The following is a 19,374-nucleotide window of genomic DNA, read 5'->3' as shown; positions in this document are numbered from 1 at the left end:
CTTACCTCTGTCATCTGCTGTCACTTTAGGTCTGAGGTGGAGTTGTACGCAAACCTTCCAAGGAGGTAGTTATAAACCTGAGCTTCATCTAAAAAATATAAAAGATACAACTTGGCGAGACACATGCACAGGAAAGCACGCACAAACACTTTCAGAAAGTCGTGTGTGACTGCCTCTACTTTCTGACTTTGCCTTCTCTTTCTTCCTTTTCCATTCACAGTTTTGACATTCATTGTGCTTTGTCTGCTCCAAGACTTTGTGATTTTGTTTCCCCTAAAATGCAAAAAAAAAAGTCTGTTTATATGAAAAGTTCTTACTTCTGCTAGGTGTTGTCCTTCCCATCATATATTTTTATTAAAAAAAATCCTACCTGCTCTCACTCTCTCCATTTATCCCTTCCACTTTTACTCCAACCACCAAATATCCTCTCGTGTCTGCAGCTCCACTAAGCGGAAGTCCTTAGATGATAGCGAGCTGGAGAGCCCCACAGATGATGTTTTCTACCCTGGGCGTTCGCCTGCTGCCAGCTCCTCCCAGTCCAGTGCGTGGCCTAATGACATGGAATCAGGTACCCTCCTACCCCACCCCACACCTATCCCTTGAAGCATCATGAAGCTTTTGCACTTTCTGCCTGATTTGCACCCCCAAGTCCAAACTGATCCCTCCATCTGACTTTGTCACTTCTCCCTACCGCAATCTGTTGCTGTCACTGTGGTGATGTACTCAGCCCTGGAGACCACTCATACACCTCCACTCACCTTTCTTAAGGCTCTGTGGCACAGTCTGATCACTCTACTTACAGATACACACAGTAGTTAATTTGCTCATGCTTAGTTAATATATTATTGAAAACAATAGCTGTGTTTGACTAGGATCTGTTTGTATTTAAAAGTTTGGTGTGAAACCATATACTCAAACACGTGAATATAAAATATGTAACCTTGAAACAGAAAATGTTTAAAGTCACATGTCTCGCATATGACAGAAATGCAAATACATGCCTTAATAAAAGAGAGATGAATAATAAAAATGACAATGCTAAATGCACCAAATATTTTAGTTTAGTGTCTCCATTGTTTTGGTAGTAATACTTGTGTCATTTAGCTCCGGACATTTTGCTCTTTATTCTACCTCCTCAATACCTGAACCCCTTTCTTGGTCACTTTTCTTCAAGCATTCATATGTTCTCACCCTCACCTTAACGCCACTATCATGCATACAGTTTACCTGATCTGTTGTCAATAAGTGATTCACAACCTCCATCATACACAAATGCTCACACTTAACTCTCTCTCTCTCTCCTGTCTATATATCCCCTATCTCATTGTTAACAATACCCTTCTTCACTTTCAGTGCAGCACCATTTGGCGAGTGTGCAGGAGAGGAAGATAAAACATGAAAACGATGGCGTGCAGTTTCCTTACCATGGTTAGAACAACATTGATTACACTCATATTTATTTACTATTTATCAGCTTTTATGTAGCTCAGTCATTCCTCTGTGTGTATGTATAAGTGTGTGTGTGTGTGTGTGTGTGTGTGTGTGTGTGTGTGTGTGTATAAAATATAGATAGATAGATAGATAGATAGATAGATAGATAGATAGATAGATAGACACACATTATGTGTGTTTGTGTGTTGCATAAATGTGGGGAGGACAACTATAGCATGCTAAAAGTGTGTAAAACTTTCATTTGTGTTTAGCTGTTTACTAACTGATGTCAATGATGCTGATGAAAGTTTCATTTTTTGTGGTGTAAAGTGCCAGGACTGTAAGGGAATATCCAGTTTTCTGTCATATTTATATAGTGTTACTGTGGTGGAGGGTCATAATAAACATGGGAAAAGTTCCATATAATTTGATCAGTCTGTGTGCAAATAATCCATGTGAGCCAAAAGAGCCAACTGTTCTGTTTTAGACAATTTTTTTCTTCCCCTTAGCTCATTTTTTGTGAGAGTAGATATCCCTAATATGCTCAGCTTTGAGCATATTTAAACTGACAAAGCCAGTTGGAAGAGGTTTGGCTTAATTGGAGGTGGTAGGGAGCTAAATTGTTTTATTTTAGTCAGTGGATGAAATGAGGGTGAGTATAAGATAAAAAAGCATTATTTTGAACTGTAAATCATGCAAAGCCACCCTAGTAGAGTCCAGGATAATACACATGGAGCTGGAAATGTGCACAATAGCTTCATTTAACTAACCGATTTCACCAGATTTCACCAGACTTACACTGACAACACCAGCAGGCATATTCAGTGGCTGCACCCACTCTGGCACTCACACACTTGCACAGTGACTCACTCATATGCATAAACACCCACACACAAGCGCAATGTACATAGACGACCACCCCATACTGGGACTCGCACACTTACAACCCCCCTCACATGCAGACGTTCACACATTTAAATACACGCGCTTATCATACTCCCCACCCCTGCAGGTGTTCAGGTGTCTGCCTTGCCTCCATCTCTCTGTTGCTCCATCCCTCCCTTGCCTCAAATCCCTCATTAGGACTCTTCTGTGGATCAGAGGTGTAAAACCCTTCCTCTTGCTCCCTAGTTCTCCCTTCAGCCCTTCTTCCCTGCGTCCCTTCTGTCTAATTGAAAATGTGTACAGCAGGAATAGCCCTGGGGAGGGAAAACATGTCAGAGGAGAAAAGGCGGCAAGAGAACCAGAAATTAGGCAAGTGTAAAAGGAAAAGTGGGTGGTGCAAAACAGAAGAGAGGAGAGAAGATGACTTTGGTACTCAAATGGTGAGAGCTAATGAGAGACAGGGGTTATCACGGTGTGAACTAGAGAAGCCAAGAGCCTTGGTTAGGTTTTGCCCCAGACTACTCTCACTCGAGCCTCAGCGTCTGCTCTCCTGCTCCTGCTCTACTTAGCTGTAAATGTAATTAAGAGGCTGCTCATCAGAGCCACAGCAGAGGTTCCTGCACGCCTTAGCGCACCAGAGCCTTACCTCCCAGCTTTTTCCTCTCTCACTTGCTCTCACTTCCTCTGTGTGTCTATGTGTGTGTGTGTGTATAGCGACACCCTTACTATCCAGTGCAGCAAACAGCCGTGTACACTTTCTAATGAGTTTGGCAAATAAGTGTGTAGAGTTGCATGCAAATCTGGACCGTTTCCCCAATTAATTTACAAAATCCAGGCGAAAAATTGAAAAGCCAAAAGCTTTTGTAATTGACGGGCTTTTTTTTGTGGATTTGGTAATCATTTTAAATCGTGGCTAGCACAAGAAGCACGAAGGGGAGAATGTGTGATATTTGGTAGTCTGTGTCTATTTAATAAAATATTCCACCTGCCATTGGGATTTCCTGTTCAGGTGGGGGAATGCAAACAAGCAGGCACACACACACACACACACACACACACACACACACAAACAAACAAAGGAACCCCACAGGTGCACCTCGCAGCCTGTCCATAGCACCATTTACTCTTCTTGACTTCCACTATAACCAACAGAGCCCACACAATCAAAGGCACCCAGAGATGTATGAAGACAGATTCAAATAGATCACACAAACACAGCTACATACAGATATCAGTTAGACACACATGCGCACGCACACACACTTGCACAGCTGAAGCTTGGTCCCAGATGGTGTTTCAATGTATGTGTAGCCTTGGGATCCATGAGGATGCTGGAGACATCTGCTCCACAGGGGCATAGAGGGTTGGGGGAGGTTAGTGGAAGCGATCGAAACAACCACGATTTCATATTAGTTCCAAATGATCGCAAATTTTTCCTAAGACACCAGAGACTTGTGGTGGTGGGAGCTTTGCTTGGTTCTTTGAGTTAAGTGTTACAAGCCCTTGGAGGGATACGGCTGAACTTAGGTTTTGGACATATGCGTCTTAAATCACTGGAGAGAGGAGAATTCCCCAACTTTCCTTTACTTCTTTAAATCACTATCTCCTGTCTTTTCCAACTGTGTGTGAGTGCATGAATATGTGTGTGTTTGCGTCTGTGTGTTCTTCAGAGGCGCATCTGGTGGCAGGCCTGTTAGTGCAAAGAGACAGAAGGGTCATCATGGGAACGCTTGATTGGTTGCCAGTGAAATACTAAGGCTTGCCAGAAGAGGAAACAGTGCAGTTGTGGCACACACACACACACACACACACACACACACACACACACACACACACGCACACATGCACACGTGCCAGATCAGACCATTGCATAGCCTCTGAAGTAATAAAATATTGTCTTTCCAGTCCCTTGCTGTTTACGACACTGCTATAACTTCCTATATATACAGATGTCAGTCTTCATCTGATCCTCTCTGTGGATCCTGGCTTTCATTTCTATAATTTGGATTCATTTTTTTACTTCTTAAATGAAAACCTACAAGATTGCTTCTCTGAAAATATAATTGTATAATCCACATGGTTCTGGTTTTTACACTTTCCTCTAAATCTCAGCTTTTCCTAGCTTTCCCCTCCGGTGCCTTTCTGTCTTTCAGTCTCAGCAGTCTGCTCTTATTTCCACCTTTCTCCCACCAGTGTGACAGTGTCATAGCAATCACTGCTAACTGCTGGTGTCAGAAGTGGGATCGGGGTTGTTTTCATGCTTGGAATCTGTCTGACAGTACAATACGCCCCCAGACTCCCGCTACATTTGGGTGGGGGGTTATATGTCTGCTAAAGACATAAATGGTTCACACATATTCACTCCCACCTGCTTGAGACTTAACTCTTTCACACAGGGAGGGAAGGTTTTGCACGCCCCCACACTCCCATAGACTTTCACACGTCTCCAGCTGGAGAACTGAGGAGGAATCATATTTAATGCCTTGTTTGATGCGGAGGGGCCACAGAAATAGACTACAAAACAACAGTCTAAAAAAGTTTAAAAAGAGAACAGTGTTGCACCACTCACTTGTTAGGAAGATTAGAAGAAAACTTAGAGAAGAAGAAATTAGTCTATTGTTTCAGCAGTTAAATAAGGCGGCCTTTCAAGTGTGTTGAGACGGGTGTGAGTGTGTGCTCGCGAGAGATAATAACCATACTAAACATCTTATGACATTCCAATTTCATACGTGTTGTCAGAGCAATGCAATAAAGAAAAAGACGCTTCTGCATTTTTCACAGGTTCCGCTTTGCTCTCTTGCTCCCTTGCTCCCTCACATATTTTCATGTCTCCCACGTTCTTCTCGCCTCTCTCGTTCTCCCTCTCCTCTCCCTCTGTCTCCCCTCTCTGTCCGTCTGCTTGTCTTTCGCACTCAGCAGCTGCCGTGTCCATACTGTACAGTGTGTGCTATTTCTGAATGAAGCTGTCTTCTCGTGCAGCCAGCCTGTGAGCTTTGCTGAAGCCAGACCACAGCTAGCTGACTCTGGCTGTATGGTGGCCGTGCTCGTACACAAAAACGCTACAGTTGGCACCTGAAAGAGAGAGAGAAACAGAAAGAGATGAGACAGAAAAACATACATTGGCACAGAAGAGATTATTATAGCTACAGATGTTTTTTGGCACTAAAACAAAAAGCCCAGATTCAGTTTGGGTTTAGGTATTTTTCTCCCTTTTTCCTTTGAAGACACGCACTTAGGTTATGAAATATTACTCAGGCCAAAGCTGGTAGTTGGGAATCCTGAAGTGTGTCTCTGAATTAATAATTACAGAATAGGATTAGGAAAAAAAGGGAAAAATCTTCTGGTCTTTTGAGTATCTTTATGTTTTGTGGTTGCAGTCCTCTGACAGACTCATTCAAGCGAGTCAATGGCCTACAGCCAGAAAGGACAGGGGGACGACAATGCACTGCCATCAACCAATGAGAAAATTTAACAATCTAATAAGAAAGTCGTCACTGTTCAAGTCCCCTTCAATAGGAATCAAACTGATTTTTTTTTTAGTGTAGCCAGTCAAATAAGCAACATTTTGTTGATTAAAACAACCTCTCTCTTTTCCTCCCTCTTACCCCCACTTTTTTTTTTTTTTTTTTTTTTTGTTGATCCCATTTTTTTTCGCCAGGACTGTCCTCGCCTGGTTCACTTAAGAAGCCGGGGAAGTTTGATTTCAACGCCCTGACTTCCCAGACGAGGTCTCCCCGCATGGCGTTCACACACCACCCGCTGCCTGTGCTGGCAGGAGTGAGACCAGGTGAGAGCCCTGCCATGACCCCAACAACTCAACCTTTCCCCTCCCCCTTTAAATCTGAAAAAGAGAGAGAAGGAAAGGGAGTGTCAAATCCTAGATTGCAGTATTTACTCCCCCCAAACTCGTCCGGAGACAAAATAAATTCAGCTATCATGTGCCTGAAAATAAAAATCCAAAACGTACTTGCTGAGAAAGCAAACAAAACTTTCCAGTCTTACAGTTGCAACTGCTGAGAAGCAATATTCCTGCAGAGTTTCACCTGTTCAGTGTTACTGCTATCATCACGGCTTGGCATAAATTCCTCTCTCTCTCTTTCAGCCTCTCTCCATCCATCCATTTTTACCACCATCTTTGTGCCTGTGTTTATAATATTACCATCGCATGGTACCAGTGCTGCATCCATGCATTTGTGACTGATTTGCCTCTCATCTTACTGCTTCATGCATTTTGTCGTAACGATTGTAGAAGCCTTGCATTTAAACTGACAAAGCTGTTCACTCTGAAATAATGACCTTGACTGGATATGTAAACTTACCACCATATGGAGCAATCAATCAAGTGAAAGTGAAAATATATATTTTTGAATTTATTAAAAAAGCCAAAGACAGCAAAGAACCAGTATCTGTAGTGACGCTGCCTTTGCTATAGTGCACATTAGAGCCAGCCAGTGCTTCTTTGTTTGGTTTTCCTTCTTTTTACATTTAGACTTACACTGAGGTTGTATTTTTGTTCTTTAAAAGATATGTTTGTTAGTTCTCAGGCGCAAATGCAGATTAAAGAGATTCATAACAACTTAGAAGCCAGCAAGGGAACTGATAAAGTGTTTGAACCCATGTAGTTGCACAGGTGTACAGTGTAGCGGGTAAAATTCTCAAAGTAACCTCCAGTGTTTCCAAGGTCTTGTTTTAATAAAGGCGCTAAGGGGAAGTTGTCCTCGTAAGAGCTTTTCAGTCCTATAGGGTAACCGACATGGTTTGTTCATCTCGAGTCAGAGAATTCCCGAAGTCTCCAGGATCTCAAGTTTGCCAACAAGTCCCCGCAGACTGGTCTCACTTTTCAAAAGAATAAATATGTCCTCCTCTCCCTGTCGCTCCCTCTCATTCCATTTGTCTCTCAAAGGGATGGATTGGTCCGCTGCCAAACCAGACCTGCCATGTAAAGGTCATTTGGACTCATTGCCCTCCATGTTGAAACGTATTGAATTTTACTTGCGGAGCTCCCCAAAGTATATTTAGATAATATAGTCCTGACTGGATCTGGCAGCATTAAGCCAAGTTGTTTATCTGCTCAGAGCAGTCTCATAGCATCTAAAGAATCCAAAACACCAGATTGAATTTTGAATTGATTTCTAAAATTTCCTCCTGTTTTGCGCACGAGGTGTCAGGGACTAGCTCAGCTTTCTTTGTTTCTCAACTAACTTCATGCACTCTCCAAACTGCGTGTATGTATGTCTGTGTGTGTTTGTGTGTTAGACAGTTGGCGAAAGGTTTTCATGTAATAGAGAGGCTGTAATGAGGCGGCGTAGAGAGATTGTGTCGTGGTGCGTTTGTGCACGTACACACTGATGCACACAAGCGCGTGTGTGTACATTTACACTCTTGTGGAGGACTCTCTGTGCTAAAATGGCTGCCATCCAAATGGAATGTCCCTCGGAGGCCTTGGTTCTATAAAGAGACTGGAGGATGTCGGGAGGGAGGGAAGGAGAGGGGGATGAAAAGAGAGATGGGGCTAGAAAGGAATGGGGGGGAAAGCAGTTATCAACCATGGTTTGCCTTGGATGGGTTGAAGCTGTTAACTCTTGGTGTATAGGTCTAGCGAGTGTGGCTGCTCAGGGGTACGAGCGAGATGGTTTACGTCCTGTTTTTGGCTCCAGACTCACATGGAGAGCTGCCAGATTAACTGTTGCCTGATTATATTAGTCTGGAGTGTCGGCCATTGTGGCAGCGATTACACACAGACACACAACAATATACTGTATGTAAAAAGACACACGCAAGCTGCGCCAGACACGGCAACCCATTCATATGCATACACTACAAAACTACACATACTGACATGGAAACACACACACACAAAAGAGAACCCACAGGCACGGTGCTGACACAAAAAGGCTTGAACATCAGTTTCACCAAACATGGAAACTTTGAACTTCACTTTGTGAGTACAGTATCCACAAGAGATAGTAGGTGACAGACATAATCACAGATGCTTGTACGCCAGACTCCCCTCACCTAGCAGCTTGCCTCTTTAGTTTGGTGTGCCAAATTGCCAAAGCCATAGAATCACAGCAGACAGGACAGACAGTGGAGCCTAGATTGTGAATGTGTGTGTGTGTGGTTGGCTGGCTGGCTGACTAATGTCTCTGGGAGGTGTTTTGTGGTCGGTTGGGAGCAGAGGGGAGATTCTCTCTCAAGCTTCAAACTACTGGGCAGAACCGCACAGCAAGGATACGCTGCTGATTGATTACACATCACTGACAAGCAATAAAACAAAAGTGGAAAAACCCAGTGTGTGTGTCCGTGTGTGAGTGTGACTCTGTCATACCCGAGCAGTTTGTGTGTGTGTGTGTGTGTGTGTCTGTGTGTGTGTGTGTGTGTGTGTGTGTGTGTGGGTGAGAGAGAGAAATGAAGAGGGAGCAGAAGGCAGAAAATACTGTAACACACTAGCGTTTATGTGGCTGTGAAACTGTGTGTGTGCATGTGTTGTGATGCCAGGCTTACCAGAGGTACAGAGAAATCTAGTGGGATGATTTATAAAATGAATGGGACCAGATGTTGCTCAATAGCCAGGGATAATGCCAGTCATTTGTAAGCAGAAACAGCTTCAGTCAGTCAACCACAAGAGTGTCACAGCTATTTTCTGCGTTAGGACAATAATGGGGCCTAAATGACAACTTGGGCATTGATGCCAGCTGTCTTAGCGCTTAGTTAAAATATATGCATGTTCATGTTAGCATAGGTGTCGTAGGTGTGCATGTTCATGTACTCTCTATCATAGTGTGCTGTATTTGTGTAGAAATACAACAGAATGACCTTAAGCTCACTGCATTTGTTTTCCACTTTCGGTCTCTCTTCTTTTTATGTTTCTCTTCCTCCTCCCCTTTCCTTTCCTCTCTCCTATCTACTTTTCTTCTCAGGGAGTCCCCGTGCCTCAGCCTCAGCCCTGCACTTCCCTTCCTCCTCTATCATCCAGCAGTCCAGCCCGTACTTCACCCACCCCACCATACGCTACCATCACCACCAGGACCCGCTTAAGGAGTTTGTGCAGTTTGTCTGCACCGACGGCACAGGCCAGCCCAGCGCACAGGTAAGTTTTCTATGGATCCTGCAAAAGGAGGAGCAGTGCCTGAAGGATGGTGTGCTACATTAGTTTGGAAAACAAACTACTATGAAATATTATTAAAACTGGTGTATTTATTAATGGAAGTTACTGAAGAGGATGTAGTGCAAACAAGTAAATACACAGAAGGTGCAGTAAGCCAAAACCTGCATACAGAACAATCTTTATGAAGTGAAACGGCTCCACCAGGGATGGTCGCAGGGCAAATCAACAGGAGGAGGGGGCCAGATGTGCTTAATCAGAAAAAACTCAGCTGGAGGAAATTATGGGGGAAGACGCCAGAGCACATTTTCATCACAGGCTCAATATAATATAATGCCATGCCTTCTCCCAGAATTGGAAGATTATGCCCGTCTGAAATGTTCAGATGGGGAGGGGTCTGTCAGGAACAGAAGCCTTTGTAGCGTGGCCGGCCATATTGTAGGTATGCACTGGGTTAAACGTTTACTTTAGAGAAGCAAGGCTGAAAGCTTTGGCGAGACCAGATTTGTAGACAGATCAAGATTAATTTTGTTTGGAGAGTATCCTTGGAAGAAACCAGAAGTAGATATTTAAAGACTACATCTGTGCTCCAGTAGTGATTTATTGACTGTCATCCTTTGTGACATTCCTTTACTCTCCAAAACTCTCTCTAGAGGTAAATGCCCCTTCGCAGTATGCCACGATAATTTTCTTGGCATAATGTGTGCCGTTGAGACCGAGTAATATACACCAACGAGCCACAATATGTAAACCGGTGAAAGGTGAACTGAATATTATTTATTATTGGATTACAATGGACCTGGTATATAAATGTTGGGATATATGTGAGCTTCAGAGCTAGACCATGGAAGAAGGTGGCCAGATGTGTGTCAGTCTCTTGACAATGCACGACAGGAATAAGGCAAGTTGGTGGAGGCAGTGTGGCGGTCTGCTGGGACATCTTGGATCGTGTGGATGACGTCTATGAATATTGTTCAGAAATGGTTTGACAAATATGACAAAGAGTTCAGTGTGCTGACTTCACCTCCAAACTCCTCAGATCTCAATTCAGTCTATGTGGGATGTAAAAACTAGTTTGATCCATGGAGGCTCCACTTTTTAACTTACAGGACTTACAGCTTTCAGCTCCCTTAATACACAGAACAGTTTCTGAGGTCTAGATCTGGATTTGCTATTTTGCTGGCACGAGTGGGACGTAGACGGTACTAGGCCCGTGGTTTTAATGTTGTGGCAGATAGTTAATAGATAATAATATAATAGATAATAATAGATAATTGAAAAGTAGTTATCTATTTAGCATTTTTGTATATGAGAGTAAAATGCTAAAAAAAAAAAAGTCACACTGCAGAAGGATTTAAAAGATGATTACTGAAACACACCAAGCTGTGGGAGCTAGTGTGCAGCTGTAGATGGAGAAGAAACTCATTGCAGAAGCTGAAGGGGGGATTTTTGGGGACACAGCTGAGCCTTTTTAAAGTGCCGTGGGTCTAATTAGGTGAAACTTTAGTAAAGGGTGATACCCAGATGAGCTCCCCAATAACAATCCCATACTCACTGTGCTGAAAGCTACAGATACAATCAGCAAAACAGAGCATACAGCTGGTCTTTCAGAGGTATTTCTGAACTATTCTGACACATTAAATAAGGTACTACTGTAAACCTCTACTGCAAACTTGGCTTTTTATATTAACTTCCTCAAGCCCTTTTTCATGACCTATTATCCTTTGTTCACGTTACTTCACACTCTAAAGAAACAGTAACATCTTTTTTTATTGCATCTGCACTACATGATGGACAGGCACGCAAGCACCAAGACATCTTGTACACATTGCTGATTTTCTCCTTCTTGCGCCGCAACGACTTCCCTTAACAATCCCTCACTGTCCCTCATGGAAAACTCAGTTTTTCTTCTCCCCCTGTGTGTGACGATGTTCATCACTTTTCCACATCTTATTTTTTTCACTACTTTTGACCAGACGGCAATATTTTTTTGTTTTGTCTTAAAGCTATGTGAGTCTCCCTCAACCCTGTGTGCAAGTATGGGTGTGTTTTAGTCTGTCTGTTTGGATTCTGTATGGTTTTGTCTGTATATGAGTCTCCAGTATTTAAATGGGGCTCTGTCTGTGTGACTTTGTGTTGTACGTGTGTGTCTGGCTTCCTATATACTGTATATTCTCGGGGTGTGTCCTGCTCACCCTGTCTGTATGGTCCATCTGCAGCCTAATGGAGGTGGCCAGAGCAAAATGCCGGGCTCCTTCCTGCTGCCCCCGCCACCCCCGGTGGCTCGCCCTGTGCCCCTCCCCATGCCCGACTCTAAAACCATCAGCACGCCGACTGACGGCGGACTCAGCTCACCCGCATCTCCGTGTAAGTCACTCCCCACTCCCACTCCTCCCCACAGACCACTATTAATACCCCATATTCCCCACAGCCTTTTTTTAGAAACCAGTCCGAACCAATTTTAGGCCCTCATAGGTTTGTTAGCCCCTACCTGGCAGCAAATTTTATGTATCCCAATACCAGATGAAGTTTTTTAGGCTAGAAAAGACGTAACCATCATAGAAGTCCCAGTATTCATGTGCAGTGTAAGCTTCTGGTTTAACTCCTGGAAATGCACAGGTTTGGGGCTCCTACAATGGCTACTGGTATAGTTTCCACATAGTAAGATGGAATCTACTCAAACACTCAGCAGCCCCGAGAGCTTCAGTCCTGTTTCTCCTATCATCTTTTTGACTGCCAATATACTCTGCTGTACAGAACCAGCAAGAACCGATTTTGAGAAGGCAGAAGCCACGCCTTTGCCAAACCAGAGATCCCTTGTCAGGTTCCTTTGTATTGCTTTCTCTGTCTTCCTCTGAAATTCAGTCTCCTTTTCTCTCTTCATGTCTTTGCAAACCACCTTAACCTCCTACTTTTCCCTATCCTGAAGTCTTTTTTCTCTATTTTTCTTTCTCTGGTGTTGGGTTTCCTGCTAGCACCACAAGAGGCAGTGTAGTTTCTCTCCCTTCTTTTTCATGTGTTTTGTAGTTTGGAAGAGCAGAGCAGAGCAGGGCCCTGTGCACGTTGCCTCTGTAGCTGCAAGCCTTTGATCAATGCAGACTTTGCATGTCTGTCTGTGACAGCAGCAATACAATCTACCCCCTTCTCTCATTTCGTTTTTTGCTTTCTACTTTATTTGATATCACACCCTCCTTTCTTTGTTTCTTTTTCCTTTCTTTCTTTTTTTCTTTTTAAGGGAACAAAATTAGGGCAGTTGGCGTGGACTCCAAAAAACATCATGCCCCACTTTACCCACCCAATCCCCTTGCCACCTTCACACAAATCTCACAACAATTAAAAATTGAGAACAACAAAAAACATGAAAATCACAGTATAACAAGAACAACAACCCATCTCTCTAAACATGAATGATGAAATCTAATCAAACTTATCTAATTAGTGCTATACCGGGGGAGTGGGAGAAAGGAGTGTCGGCAGAGAGTGGTGAGGCTTTGGTTGGTTCCACCCAGACAGGTGCAGTACGAGAGTCGGGCCATGGGAGAGGCACACCAAGAGGGGGCACTGGATGGAGCAACGGGGCACCTTCTCCTCTTTTTGTTTGAACTCTTTCTCCTCTTCCTGTCCTATCAAGTCTTTCTCCCCTCCCTCCTTCCAGCTCTCACAGATTAACATGTCACTCTTATTTATTTATATGAAAATCTATATAAATAAATATCGTACTTTCCGTCTCTTTTCTCATCCCAGTGACTGTTATCAGTGTATTTTTTTCTTTCCCCTCTAATTTTGTCTTTAATTCTCAAGATATCTTAATTACAGCCATGAAACTCATACGCACACACACACACACACACACACACGGTACACTCTCACCCTCAGTCATGCATCAGTTTCCAGCCCTGTCGCTGTCACCCCTACACATTCCCATCCCCTCAACTCACTCAAGCCATGCACAGTAAAGATTTTACTCAGCCTTCATGTTGGAGTCCAGTGAGCACAACTGCCCTAAATTTGATCCTGTGGCATTCTTTAGTGGTGTCACTGTGTAGGCAAGATGCTCCTGTGAACCTGTTAAATGCAAAAGGAGCAGTGATGATGAGTACAGTTCCTCCATAGACCAACTTTTTATCAAGTCTACAGTGAATCATTCGTGGTTCTCTGTGATCACTGTGGCTTGTTATTGAGGCCAGGGGCTGCTGAGGAGCGTCTGTGGCTAACAGAAGGCTTCTCCATGTTAGCACTAATCATTACATTATGCCCCCTTCTTAACCACAGATTAAATGGTTAGGTTGAATAACAGTGAACCTGTCCACAGCATGAACAAATCACCCATGTGACTAATACAGAATCAGTATCCCTGACCCTTTCCCACCAGTTTATTTGACAGATATACTGCAAGAGCCTAAGCAGGTTTATAGTAGTGTAGATTAAATATATAGAAATTTGAGTGTGTATGTGTGTGTGTAAAAGCATGTACACACTTGTATCTCTCTGTTTATAGCATACTCCACGCCAGGCTCCACAGCTCCCAACCGGTTTGTCGGCATCGGAACACGGGACAACTTTCTGAATATCCCCCAGCAGACCCAGGTACCCCGCCAACCTCCCTCATTTAATTAACATCCACATATCCACCTCTCCCTCCTCCTCCTCCCCCTCTGTTTTATGTCTTTTTCTTCCTTTTCCCTCACCACCCGCTGCAAGCCTAACGCTGCACAGTCCTGTGCACACATACAACTTTCCATGGTTTAAATGGACAAGCATGACATTCAGGGTGAAGGCCGTGATACAGAGGCAATACTCAGACAATGGCTGTGCACCGAAAACATGCTACGATCAGTTATTCAGCACACGACCCCAGCAGCATAAATGATATAAGTATTGCGGAAAGCCAATCATACCTTTTTCCTCACACCGTCTCTACTCGGGGTCAGTAGTTTAGCGTGAGTATCGTACCGTTTTTATCGGGTTGTTCAGCTGTCACGGACATGGATTCAAGCTTAGTTTATAAACGTTTTATAAGCTTTCAACGTTTAACAGATATTGTCCATCAACTGTTTGCCCATTTGCTCAGCTACATTTTAATAAAGTGTTGCCCATGTATCAAGGCCTTTAGTTTCAGTATTGGTTTACAGTGCTGATACCACAGTAGCTTCCCCACAGTGACTGTAAGCAGTGCCAGTTAGTTTCAGCTCCAGCAGTGTTGATTTATCTCTGCAAGGCCCCACAGTGTGCATTAGTGCAGCGTGTGAGGCCAGTAGTGCACTACATTGTGGTTTTTTAGCTTTGGCTGTGCTCTGCCACTGGGCTGTAGTGTCTTGGGCCTACTCCATCACCAACACAACTTTTCTCATTAGGGGCTAACCGCACCTGCCTGCAGCCAACTCGGCTGTCCTGTCCTCCCCACACATGGAAACAATCTGCATTCCTCCTCGGCACAGCTCTGCTTAACCCCCCCCCCCCCCCCCTTCACTCCCCTGTGCATCAGCAGCCCACCCTCTCTCTCTTTCTCTCCCTCTCGCTCCTCCTGCTGCTCCCTTTACTAGTTTCAAGCTCCCCACCTGCACCACTCTCCTACAGATGTAGCTCTGGCACCGAGGGGAGATTCAAACACCATCCAAATGTGTGTTAGCGCATATGCACATACACTTCAACTCTGTGCCAAATCTCTTGCCCCTCATTTTCCCTCCTAAAAACAACAGGGCTTTTACAACAGCTTACATCTGTTCAAAATGCTTATTATCTCCAGCAATTGCTTATCAAACATTATTGAAAAATGTCCACTTTGAACATTTCTGCCGGGTTTACAGCAAGCACAGCGAGAACCTGGGCAAATGCTCCCAGTTACTGAGCCTAGTAGGTCAGCAACAGTGTCAGCCAGAGTGAGTAACAGAGGTCTCTGCCTATCCTGCTGTTCTCTGGCATATGGCGAGGTTCAGACGATAGTCCTGCCAGCCCGCCTTGGTGCCTGCTAGCCAACTAGCCAAGACAGAAGGAGAGAGTGTCTTCCCACTGCCGTCAGAGCAATAAGTAGAGAAAAGCTGGTCTGAGGAGCTCTCTGGTGGTGAAACCTTAGCTATGCAGGAGGAAGAGAGAGTTGGGCGGTGGGGGGGCGGCAAGCATGGAAAAGTAAGAGGGACTGAGAGAATGGGAGGGAAAAAAGAGAGAGGGGGTTAGTTGAAGCTCGCTGCACTCCACAGTCACGTCCTGGCTGTCTGGTTGCCCGCAGCAACGAGACATGATGTCATAGGCAGTTGAACTTGGACTTGAAGAGGGGGGGGCGTGAGGGTGGGAGTGGGGGGGTCACTTTCCACTGCCAAGGATTGCACTGAGAGAGCCAGAGTAAGTGAGAGAGGGGAAAAAAGAAGGGGGTTAGAGGAAGTTGGAGCCAGGAGGAGGAATTATCTTCAAACACCAAAGTAAGGTAGAGTGGTGGAGAATAGATGGAGGTTTAAGGGTTTTGAAACTTTCTCTGGGTTTTCTGATTTTTTTTTTGTGGGGTGGGGGGGACAGAGTTTGCTGTCGAAGGTGCTGTGAGTCTCTGCTCTCACCGGGCCGAGGCATGTCAGAGGCAGCCAGAACAGCTCGGTCTGTGCCAAAGCCTTCGCTCTGCCGTCTTATCAAACTCAGAAACTGGATCCCCAGAGTAGCTGCCCTCCGTAGTTTTACAGTGTAGCCTGAGCCGACTCTGGCCCACAGAGCAGAGGCATATCAGGACGATCACCTTACATGTAAACTGGTTGCCCATGACAGAACAGCAATAGTCCCGTGTTTGCTTAATGAAAAGTCTTTAGGACTGACACAAAAGATGCTGCCCTAGTTGAACTTGTAACTCTGTAATAACACAACTGTTTTTAATGAGTAAAAAAGCTTGAGTCAGCCCTCTTAAAAGCAGCAAGTGGTAAGGTAGTAACTTTTGTGACACCGTGTGTTACTGAGTTCAGTTAAGTACTGTAAGTGAAGGAGAAAAGGGGTAATAGGTGGCCCCCTAGTGGATAAATACCTGGTGTTCCCGTTCAGCATCAGGCCTTCAAACCAAATCAGTATATTTTATACCTCCTGGTTGTAAACTGTTCAGTCAGAGAGAATTTAATTATTTGAAAATGATAAAAGAGGAGAAATTATAAATAGTTTAGAAAAATTATTATTAAGAAAAGACAACTAAAAAAATATTCACAATTTGACGTTTCACAAATATGTTTTTGTTATATTTTTCCTGTCAGTTTGATTTTGTGATATGTTGTTGGAGTCCTGAACACAAGGTTGGGAATCAATGATATAATAATAACTGGCACCAATAGCACTGAGGTTTTGTTGCACATGTCCTCAACATAAACTGTTGATTGATACAAGGATTAAAACTTGTGTGTAGAATGCTGTTCTGTCATCATAGTCCATAACGCTTTATGCTCTTTCATGTCTCTGTGCATGTGCTTGGTAGGTATTCTTCTGTGTTCCTCACTGCACACTGCACATACAAAAATTTTTTTTTAATGCCGCTTAATCAAAATGTAATTGTGGTGATGGGAGTTGAAAAACTAAACACATTTATGTTCTTTTTTTTTATCTTTACAGTCCTGGTTCCTCTGACAAGGCCTCTCTGAATCAACAGCTAAAATTGTGTCATGAAAATTGGAAATTTGACAAAACAAACACATCGCCGCTGAAAAAGAACAAACTGCTGACACTAAAAGGTCTTTCTCTCTCGCCAACACCATTCAAAGTACTACTACAGAACCCCGAAAAACCCCACGCTGCCCCAAGAGGACTCCCAATTCAACACGATTTGAACAGGAACATTCGTCCCCTTTTGCGCAGGAGTCTTCAACAAGATTGAGTGGACAGACTCAGAATGCAAGGAGGAAGAAGAAGATGAGAAACTGTCTCACACACCGTGAATTGTCAGAAAGGAAACACAATATGGCAAACTGACAAATGACCAATTATACATTTGTTTCTTTTTTTTCTTTTTTTTTTTAATGGTTTTTTTCCATTTTGTTGTCTCCACAATGAAACTCCATGCATTGGCTGGGAGATCCAAAAAAGAACAAGTAGTGGTAAATGGTGAAGTCAGATGTGCAACTTGTAAAGATTGCCACCCAAATAGCACGCCTCCATATCTGCATATCTCTCCTCCAGGTACATGGTCCCACCTGACACCCACCACCCCACACAGCCTGTCCCACCTGGAGCTCGGTGCTTGTCAGGGGCAAAGCTGTAACTGCAGCCTCGTAGTTGAGTGTCCCCTCACCCCATTGTTTCATCTGCTCAGCCCTGAGCCTCTTTCACTTCGGATTGGCCAATCATGCTGACACCATCCAGTCCAATGGTGTGACACATATGCACTAAGTGGCTGGTCTTTGTTTACCTGTCAATGTACCAGGGTGTCCTGCTATGGGAGAAACGACGGCCATGAGGCACGAAGGCAAGAAGGTGAACACACAGATAGTCATAACACTAACTCTACACTTGCTCTCTCGTCCCCTTACCTATGCACTATTAATTTTTTTTAAGGGATGAACAGTATTGCACACTGATGGTCAGATGAGCGATTAGAGAAGTGAATCGAGGCTGCAGGTATGGGGGCTGTGCTAGCATCAGGCCCTGAAAGATACAGCACTCACATGCACACACACATGCAAGCTTGCAGGCAGCACATGCAGACCAACCTTTCCAGTAAAGTCGGTCACAAAACCACTCACAAAATCATCTTGTTTTAATCCATAGATATTGCTTTTACAATAAGGCGCACACAGCATCGGCTTCATATTATTTGCTTTAATTTTGTTTGTAGTTGTTTACTTGCGATTTTTTTTCTTTTTCCAGATTTGGTTTTGGTTTTGTCTCTGTCTCTGGCTGGATTGTTTTAACCTTCTCTTGCATGTCATAACATTTTTCTTTAGTTTGCAGTAACACATAGTATCACGCTCGAATTTCAGCAAAATGGAAACAGCAGTTTCTCAAATTTCTCATGTATGGACAGCACAGTAACGACAGCTCATCACACGCAACCCTGGCATTGCTTCACCCCGTGTCCCGTAGTCTATTCACAAGAAAACCCAGAGGATTACACACACACAGATGCACATATAAAATAACACCACCAACAACCTGGTTTCAATTTATAAAGGGAAGCCTTTATACTGGTTCTCCAAACTGCCTTTTAATGGTTTTTCATTCATTTTAAAATTTGTATTTTTAATTTGACATATTTTTCTATGTAAATGTTCACACTGAAATCGCTGTTGGTATTATTTTTTGTCATGACACAATCCAACAAAAGCCGACCTCACAAAATAACTGGACTGCCTAGCTGTTGGTTCTGTTTTTGCAGGGATAGTAAACAGGGCTGAGGGCTCGTTCTCAGCCTCTCTAGTAACATTAGCTCTATGTACTAAAACCATATATCGAGACTATAACAATATATGGAAGTGCCTCTGTATTCCCTTCATGCAATTAGTAATAAACTTGACTTCAGGTTCTCTTCCCACATATAAGCTAAAGCTACATGGGCATGGTAGCGTTGGTGCATGTGGAAATCATTGGCCTAGGACAGATCTTTATAGAGGACTGCAAACTCTTTTTTTTCTTTTTTTTTTGTAAAAACAGAGAGAGAGATCTTATACATATATATTTATGATATATGCTCCTTTGTAACTTTTACTACGAGCTTGTTGGCAGTCTAGTTATTTTCTGAACACTCACCCCCCCCCCCCCCTCACTACCCCCTCCCCCACCCCGCCCCACGACCTGTTTCAGTAACATCACCATATTGTTACCAATACGAATTAAACGACACACGCCATTGCCATCTGCTGCGCAGCATTATAATACCTAGATGAACATGTCAAAAATCGACAGTAGGTTTGAAGAAAAAAAAAAGTGTTTGTTTTTTGATGGAAAGTATTATTATTGAAAAATATGTGTCGATTGAGCCACGTGCAATGCATTGGGTA

The 19,374-nt window shown here is 43.6% G+C and overlaps 1 protein-coding gene across 13 annotated transcripts in view; it reads left to right on the top strand.

Annotated features, from left to right (window-relative positions):
- LOC146572769 (nuclear factor 1 X-type-like) overlaps positions 1 to 18,630 on the top strand; it is a 116,031-nt gene extending 97,401 nt beyond the window's left edge. For 5 of the 13 annotated variants that reach the window (XM_085277142.1, XM_085277146.1, XM_085277150.1 and 2 more), the window contains 8 exons: positions 30 to 65; positions 441 to 568; positions 1,354 to 1,428; positions 5,975 to 6,103; positions 9,237 to 9,406; positions 11,641 to 11,788; positions 13,920 to 14,008; positions 16,994 to 18,630. In XM_085277142.1, coding sequence (XP_085133268.1) covers positions 30 to 65; positions 441 to 568; positions 1,354 to 1,428; positions 5,975 to 6,103; positions 9,237 to 9,406; positions 11,641 to 11,788; positions 13,920 to 14,008; positions 16,994 to 17,008 — 790 coding nt within the window. In that variant the 3' untranslated portion in view covers positions 17,009 to 18,630. The remainder of the gene's footprint in view (positions 1 to 29; positions 66 to 440; positions 569 to 1,353; positions 1,429 to 5,974; positions 6,104 to 9,236; positions 9,407 to 11,640; positions 11,789 to 13,919; positions 14,009 to 16,993) is intronic. The other 8 variants (XM_085277151.1, XM_085277153.1, XM_085277144.1 and 5 more) reach the window with 7 other exon arrangements.
- Positions 18,631 to 19,374: the final 744 nt, after the last annotated feature.

The sequence above is a fragment of the Mchenga conophoros genome, linkage group LG6 (genome assembly GCF_057382185.1).
Source record: "Mchenga conophoros isolate Kocher_MC1m ecotype Shallow Benthic linkage group LG6, M_conophoros_male_GT1.1, whole genome shotgun sequence".
In the NCBI taxonomy this organism is placed as follows: domain Eukaryota; kingdom Metazoa; phylum Chordata; class Actinopteri; order Cichliformes; family Cichlidae; genus Mchenga; species Mchenga conophoros.
This window is presented reverse-complemented; position numbering and strand designations above follow the sequence as displayed.